This window comes from Diabrotica virgifera, chromosome 5, assembly GCF_917563875.1.
Source record: "Diabrotica virgifera virgifera chromosome 5, PGI_DIABVI_V3a".
NCBI lineage: Eukaryota > Metazoa > Arthropoda > Insecta > Coleoptera > Chrysomelidae > Diabrotica > Diabrotica virgifera.
In genome coordinates, this window is record NC_065447.1 from 248,764,141 (window position 1) to 248,772,925 (window position 8,785).

Consider the following 8,785-nt stretch of genomic DNA (forward strand, 5'->3'; position numbering starts at 1 on the left):
GTATGATATGCCAATTAGGATGATAGCAGGATTATAGCGTTTCACGCTCTCCAGCCTAACTAGAGGAGAAGTATTTCATGTGGGAATCCTTGTACCTAGAACTCCTATATGACAAGCATTTTGCCGATTTGTAGCCTCTGCTCCTAATCAGCTTGCTATACGGGGTAGAGGATGGTTAGAGCATTGAGGCGAGGTGGAGTGGTTCTTGATCTACTGGATCAATTCTCCTTTCCCCAATGAATTATAACAACTACATGTCATTATCGGTGTAAGTATATGTCTGACATGCTGGTTTCGATTCTATTTCTTGCTTGCTTGAGCAAAAAGGAAAATCCATATTTAATTCAATTATTTATTTTATATAAATATTTACAATACTTTTCGTATAAAAAAATTAATACTTAAAGAAAACTATCTATGTACACTAAAAACCGGTTTTTATCATGTAAAATTTTTTAAAACTAATAATATATGTACAAACAATTAAAATTAACATAAAAAAGTGTGAACAATTATACAATACCTATCTAAAACTAAACTATGTATATAGACTGATATAGGTACTTAAGGAATATCTGAATGTAGGATCAGGACTTTGTAGCAAATCACAGAAAGTCAATGTTTAACACGTTGACTGCCATGATATGAAAAAAATCGGTCCTAACGGACCTTGAGGCTCACGTTTCTATTACTAATGAGACAACTATGGTATGTCACACTGCTGTTATCGAAAACAACATGAAACACCGTGATGAAACACAACATTTTTGTGTCTCAAGGCAGCCAACCTATTAAATAAACACATTTAAAGATATATCTATACTTATTATTTAAAATCATGTTCATATAAAAAATACGAACAGCAAAAATGTTGTCATGTAATTTTTTGAACTAATAAATGGTCCTTAAAAAACTGTATTTTTGTAACCTTGGTAACAAAGAAATAGAGGTAAAAGCAAACTTTTCGAGAAAATTTGGTGTCAGGAGTATGTTTCAATGACTAAATGTTATTAAGAGTACCTAACATCACAAATTATTCTAGTACTTATCAGTTGGTAACAAAGAAATAGAGGTAAAAGCAAACTTTTCGAGAAAATTTGGTGTCAGGAGTATGTTTCAATGACTAAATGTTATTAAGAGTACCTAACATCACAAATTATTCTAGTACTTATCAGAATAACATCGAAAGGCATCAGTCAATAAGCGAAGATGAACTAGGAGAAAGATACTGAATATCTAGAGGTTTAAACAAAGTTAGTACAACAGCAAACTCTCTTTATAAAGCATATCAATATAATAAATATTAGATAATAGTGGTCTACTTCGTAGATAAACTCAAATCATGTGTAAAATAAACTTCTTCGTACTCTAACGTGCGCAGTCGACACAGCTGAACCTTATTAAAGGCTTTCGTCTCGTCCCTAAACGTCTTTTAAACTTCTTTAGCTTACAATGTCCTGGACTCTCAAATACACAATCGCCTTAACCTCCCTTAAGGTCCTTTGAAGCTCATCATCTTTGTTGTTTTCCATTCTGGACTGGATTTCTGAGTAGAGATGGTTGTGATCGCTGATGGTGGTGATGAAAGGGTAGCCGAATTTGTCTTTATAGCGACTGTTTAGCTCCTGAAGCTTCCTCTTTTCTTCGATGTTAACAAATGATGGTTCTTTGTCGTATATCATGGGGGATGTGCATAGGGCGCTGTCTAAGATGTCGGGGTACAGTTGAAAAATCTTTTCTTTTTCTGAAACAAAACAGTATCATTAGACACTTTAAAAAACATAAAACAATTAAAAATGACATTGGATAATTTGACAAGATATCTTGAGGGCAAAGAAATATCAGTGAGTTTTTTCTTCAAAACAACCTACAGATTTATTATATTATCTACATATAATTTCACAATCTGGTCAGGAATTTGCTACAAGGTTTGTTGAACCCGTATCATGCCAAAAACATAATTATTTTATAACGATATCACAAATTTTACAGAAAAATAAAAAGTGGTAATAACGCTAAAAGAACCATATAATGGCGCCTGATAATCTTGTTTATATACTTTAATGGCAGTGAGAGATAGTGTTCTTATAATTTATAATATGGGGAAATACATAAACACATTGATTAAAGTCAAGAAGGACTTATTTATATGCCGTAAAAGCTATCAAAGTTTTATTTTTTTGCTCAAAAACCAGAACGCAAATAAAATGAGAAAAACCAAGTTATATACCACTAAAAAGAAATAAACTGATGAGGCACGAAAGATAATAGACAGGAGAATAAGCGGATTGAAAAGAATATATGTACTAATAAAAGTGAAAAACTACCATCGAAGTAAAAATTTCTGTTGTAAAATCCAAATGTTGATTATGATGTTACAATGATGTTACAATAGTTGCTCAAAATGAACGTTTTCGGACTTCTCAGTCCATCTTCAGTGAGCTTTACAGTACTTGCACTATAACCGCAAAACCAAACAGTGGTTGGGCTTAAATCCAGAGGTGTAACCAGGATGATCATAAGGGAGGGGTTACAACTACTTTATGGCCTCTGGGGAATATGGAATAGTAATAGTGTTAAACGTATGGAGCTCAAAGTACATCCAAATGGGGGGTTATAACCCCCAAAACCCCCTGGTTACGCCTATGCTTAAATTGAAGGCTACTTACTTAAAAGTATTAAATTAAATGACATAAATCCGATGAAAACGGATGTAACTATCCGCGAAGAGTATGTGTCGTTACTCATGAGTTGACAGGTTATGACAGACTAAGACATATATGTAATTGCTAGTTCGAGTAGGGACATATACTGTTCCCGGATAGTTTTCATCGACTTTGTCTTTTAATTTAATACCTTTAAGTATGTAGTCTTCAATTTAAACCCAACCACTGTTTGGTTTTGGTTTTGCGGTTATTGTCGCAAGGATATTGTGTACAGCTAATAACAGTAACTTAAAATAGAAAAAGAAAGTTCCACATTCATAAATCTGGACCTCGGAGGTAAACTACACTATGTCATTTCGAGTAACTGTGTTTAGCGTGTGTTTGCAACAAAGTTTAGAGCACTTAGGATGTTAATAAAAATCTGATATATCCCATAATTAGTTGAAAGACAATCTGACTATATTTTAATGATAATATATAACCCATTTGTATAATCCAACTAAAAAATAAGTCGATTAAAGAAATTTATTCAAAAAAACGCCATGTCGACTTAGTGTAGTTTACCTCCGAGGTCCAGAAATAGAAATGGCAATATACTGAAGAGAACAAGAATATGTGGAAATCAACAAATTTAAAAAAGGAGAAAAAAAAAGAAACTTAGGTATGTTGCTGTACAGGCGTTATATTCCATTGGAATGTTAAAAAACGGCTTAAAAGCTACTTATTAAAAAAAAACTTAAATCATGTCGTATATTTAGGATAAAAAACAAATAAATAAAATCTAAGAAACGAATGATGTAAGAACCAAAACAAATGCAAGAAATAGCTAAATTTAAATTACTGCAGAAAAACTAACAATGTCTTTTTTAAAATTATATACATATAATAAAACACTTTGGATCTAAAATAAAACAAACTACAGAAGGGATATTTTATAAAAATATGATCGATAGATAATTAAACCTTAAAAATTGGGATCCAAACTTAATACAAATAAGATAAAAAAGTAGTCTTAAAAAACATTCTTGCCAAATGCATGGATACGCTCAAAATGTCTGGTAAAATATTAAAAAGAAAAAAACTTAAATAATCAGCTTACCATGTGCTTTTAAGCCATCCAAGAAGTCACAAATCGCTTGAATCAAGGCATTGCTGTTGTTAAAAGGCCTGCATTTTAAAATTCCAATTGCAGCAGCGGGAAAGTGTTCAACCACATTTCCAAAAATCCTAACGAAACTCTCACTAAGTAAATTATTCACCTCGTCGATAGAAAAATGGTGCGTTACGAACATTTTGAACAACCGAAAACGTTTATCTTGTTTGTACTGTAATAACTGTCTGTAGCTGGACTAATAGATTGCGCTTCGCGCTGGTATATTTATTATCCGATTCCAACGACCTTTTTTCAGGCTTGAACTCGCTGATAGCTCCTTAACCTTTTTATTTTTGAATTAAAAACAATACACACCAGAACAGAGCCGGTTTAAATTACATTAAGTACTTTTGATAAGGTTACAATGAGATATGATAATCTAATTTTGGTAAAAAGTCGAGCAAAACATTGTTAACAGTAGCTTTGTGTTTGTTGTTCAACATTTGCATCCCAGCAACAATAATTAAGCAAGCTAAGAGTATTTTTTTTAAATATGCCAAAAATAAAACAATAACAACGATATACGAATATTTCTACATATTATTTCTTTTTCCTAAACGCTTTAAGCTTGTCACGCACGGAGAGCTATACTATAATAAATATTATATCTCATATATTACAGAACTATCGCTCACTATAGTAATGACTAGTAATGAGTGAGCCTGCATACATCACCATCATCATTGGCCCTACAACCCCTGGTGGGTCTAGTGCGAGCCTAGATATGAACTCTCTTACTTATTCGGAAGTATAAGTTCCAACCGTTAGATCTTAGCGTTTTGCTACTTGTTTAATGTTTGTCACCTTCATTTACTTTATTTCACTTATATTAACGGGTAACCCAATTCTTTTGCCGCACTTCCAATGCCTTGAACGATTAGATCAGGTCCTCTCCAGGTCCAGGACCTATTAATAATGATCCCTCTTGTTGTTATTGCAGATTCTCTAGTCTCTTTCTCTAGGGAAATGTTGAATAGAAGGCATGATAGGCTATCTCCCTGTCGAAGACCTATTTGTGTCTGGAAAGTTCTTGATACTCCATTCTGCACTCTAGTCTTACAATTGACTGTTGAGAGGGTTTCTTTCACCAATTTCACTAAGTGCGCCATGTTTTAAAAGCTCAGAAGAAATGCCATTTGCTCCGGTAGCTTTTTTTCTTTCAATTATTTTTATTACTTTGATGACTTCTTCCTCTGTTGGGATGTTATCTTTCTCTCTTTCGTCGTCCATGCCTTCGAGCTGGATCTCTGCTTTTTTATACCTCTTCGATAGCTGTCGGTTTCAGGCAACCCGATATTATAGGAATCGTTTCATTTAGATCCATGTCGACGTTCTTTGCGTGAGCAGAGTTTGCCCATACTGGTGCTCTAAACTCCGCGGCCGAAAAACATAATGCTAAGGCAGAAGTGCGGAGAGTGTGTGGTTGTGCTCCCCATTTTGTATTAGTTAGCTTGCGGATGATATTATTTCTGGCACTTACTTTCTTCTTGACATCTTGACAGTGGTATCGGTAAGACAGAGTTCTATCCAGACGGACGCCAAGGTATTTTGGCGTATCGTTGTGTTCCAGCATCTGACCACGCCATTCCACCTCCAGCGGCCTTCGGGCATGCTTGTTTCTAAGGTGGAAAGCACATACCTGGGTTTTTGTGGGATTGGGTTTCAGATGGTTTTTATCCTAGTATAGAGCTAAGTCTCCCAGTGCATCTGTCAGTTTCACTTCGACTTCATTGAAGGTTCTTCCCTGAGCTGCCACAGCTGTATTATCAGCGTAAATAAATTGCCTTGTTTGTTAGTGTGTTAGTGTATGGGTTGGTCGTTGGTGTATATGTTGTATAGAGTCGGCGCGCGGACACTTCCCTGTGGTAGCCCATTTTTTTCGTCCCTCCACCGACTGTTCTTGGACTGGAGCGTTACGTAGAAGCGTCTATTCTGGAGGAGACATTTCACTAACCTTGTTAATCGGAAATCCTTTGTAGTTTCTTCGAGTTTTGCGAGTAGCCGTTGATGGTTAACTGTGTCATAGGCGGCAGTTAGGTCTATGAACGCTACTCCTGTTATATTTCTTTCCGTTCAAAACCATCTTCAATATGTTGGGTGAGCTTAAGAATTTGACTGCAGCAGCACTTTCCGGGTCTGAATCCTGCTTGTTCTGGAATAATTTTAGTCTCCACATATTCAGCGATCCGGTTCAGTATCATTCTTTCAAATGCCTTGAAAAGGTGGCACAAAAGAGAGACAGGTCTAAACCTCTTTGTATCCGCCGGATCCTTCCCTGGTTTTAAGAGGGCTACCACTCTAGCTTTCCTCCAGACTTTGGGGATTTGTAATGTACGGATGCAGCAATTCATAATTTTTACAAGCCATTCTACGGTTTTTAGTCCAAAGTTCTTTATTTGTTCTGTTCGTATGTCGTCCAGGCCAGCCGCTTTATTATCTTTCATTTGGTGGATCGCGCATCTCATCTCCTCTAGACAAAAAGAGGTACCTAGAACATCTCTTTCTTCGTCGATATTCCGTTGAGCTCTCACCTTGTTCTTTCTTGATGTCGTCTTACCGTTCATTAGAAGACGATGGACTAACAAGTTATTAAGAAGTAAAAACGTATCAAGAAAGTATAAGATAAGAATATGTATATAAGACAGTGATAATATATATAGCATTATATAACAGTGAAACGTGGACGAGGAACAAATCCGAATTATGCTCCAAGTGTGGAAAAGAAAAGTGACCAGGAAAATATTTGGAGGAAAGCTATGGAATGGAATGTGGATAAAAAGACATACTGTAGAGCTAGAGAAGATGAATGGAAAACCGAATATCGTAGGAATCATAAAAAAACCTCAGGTCGCACAAAACTCTGAAGCCGACCCTGGTTTATTGTATACTTATTGAGCAGACGTTCAGGTAAAGTTGTGGGATGTAGACTTGGTGAATTAAAAATTTCTTGGACTTCCAGTAAAATGAATAACTGGACAAATGAGTACACGACATTATCTATTAAAAGTAATAAAATTGATGTTAAGAGTCTTGATTTTTACTGTTTCAAATCAATATCTCCTTTCACTTGCTTCTTATCATTGTTTGATAACAGCTTTTATGTCTCTTTATTATTATAACTTCTGGTTAGTACCAATAATCTTAAAATATCTGTAAAAACAACGCCATAAAATTTGGTAAATATTTAGTAAAGGATCAAACATCAATCATGATTTTAGTTCATGTTTCATTCGACGATAAATAGTTTTACATGAATCGTGATTTCTTTCAAAAACTAATTAAATGTTATAAGTTTTGTTTCCGAAATAATAAATATACTTTTTGAACAGTGACGTTGAGTTTTTGATAATCTAAGTATGATGCAAAAAATATTATGTGGACTGTGGCCAGAAAGATCAATGTCTGCTAAAAAAGGCTTAATGAGTTTATACGGTCTAGCACCATGGAAAATACTAAATTTTGATTAATTGGCTTTCCAATATGTAAACATCATTAATTATTATGTGAAATTCAATTATCACACCGTTATCAAATATAATTGGTTTTATAATACGTAAAAACCACTTTGATCTTCCTGTATCTTCCATAATAAAGATACCTATTACAGCTGTACTTTAAGAAACTCTCCATCCTATAGCGTTACAGCCCAAGTCGGGACCTGGCTTCATCCAGCATCAGCCTCCAAGTATCTCTGTCCCTGGATTCTCTCCTCCAGGTATCCACCCTCAATATCTCTTTAGTAATGGTTCTCACTTCGTCAATCCACCCCTTTCTTGCTCTTCCCACTGGCCAACGTCCCACCATAGTTCAGCTAAGCATTCTACTAGGTTCTCTGTCATTGTCCATTCTCATAAAATGACCTGCCCAGCGCAATCTTTGTATTTTTGCACAGTTAGCTATAGAGGTCCTTTGTATTTGTATGTTTGCTTATAGCAGGTATTGAACGAAACAATTAATAAACTCAAAAACAAGCAATAAACATTAAACTAAAAGGGGTAGTTCCCTGGGTTGGCTGTATACCTTATAGTTAAACAAACTGGAACATGAAGTAAAACCACTTCTATGTAAAAGGTATATTTACTAAAATTTTTAAAAATCCCAATGGATTGAATAAAATGTGTTCATCAGAACGTTTTCGAACCTATCGGTCCATCATCAGTGTACAATAAATATATTATACACGGCTCACTAAAATAATTAGTTACGCCCCTGTACTACTGATTACTTAAAATTCAAGTAGTATTTATGTAACCTTTCTGGAAACTCCAGGTTATTGTTGAGACTCGCATTTGAACCCCTCGCCGGGGCAGATCGTCAAAAGCTTCCTAACGAGAATCATCTCTAATCTATCGACGCTCCCGCTATTCGTAAAAAGGCCGCATTTTACCGGCTTTTTTTGCTATCGTTTTATACCGCTCAGATAATTCAATCTGCTCAGTATTATCGACGATGATTTATTTAGCGTATTAGTGAGTGCCTTACAAATGAACCAAATGGATTATGGAATTCAATCAGAGCTCTGATGTGACACGTCATCAAGGAATAAAACTGTAAGTACTCTACATGTATGTGAACATAACTTATTAGTCGTGATACTGTATGCATTTTGAACCATATACCTCTCGTAGCAAATATTCTTTGTGCCATTTATGCAGATAATACTTTAAATTACATATGAAAAATCGTTATCCACTCTTAACCAGCTTACCTATGGGAATATACTCTATAACCGTACAATAAGTATAGGTTACTATTGTTAAGGATACTTTACGTATTGCCTAAACATTTCTGTTCCATCGAGCCGTATCATATTAATTATTTATTAATTAAATCCTCAAGGTCCTTCGTATTTGCATATTTTGATAATCTCTATTCTGAGAATAACGGTTTTTCATTTATAGTGTCTTTCTGTTGCATTTGGAAATTTCCAAGCCACGCCGCCCCGGCACAAAAATAAAATATTCCT

The 8,785-nt window shown here is 35.0% G+C and overlaps 1 protein-coding gene across 1 annotated transcript; it reads right to left on the reverse strand.

The window, feature by feature from the left end:
• Window positions 1-338: 338 nt before the first annotated feature.
• LOC126884798 (2-oxo-4-hydroxy-4-carboxy-5-ureidoimidazoline decarboxylase-like) lies at window positions 339-4,135 on the reverse strand. Its single transcript, XM_050651037.1, has 2 exons — window positions 3,766-4,135; window positions 339-1,744 (listed from the first exon to the last, which is right to left on the reverse strand). Exons 1-2 carry the CDS (start codon window positions 3,956-3,958, stop codon window positions 1,443-1,445), a joined length of 495 nt encoding a protein of 164 aa, XP_050506994.1. The 5' UTR covers window positions 3,959-4,135; the 3' UTR covers window positions 339-1,442.
• Between the last annotated feature and the right edge of the window lie 4,650 nt (window positions 4,136-8,785).

Excerpts from the sequence above, each read along its gene's own strand:
- LOC126884798 (XM_050651037.1), bottom strand. The coding sequence starts at position 3,958 with ATGTTCGTAACGCACCATTTTTCTATCGACGAGGTGAATAATTTACTT. Across the intron at positions 1,745-3,765 it reads GGATGGCTTAAAAGCACATG|AAAAAGAAAAGATTTTTCAA; the intron begins GTAAGCTGATTA and ends GTTTTGTTTCAG.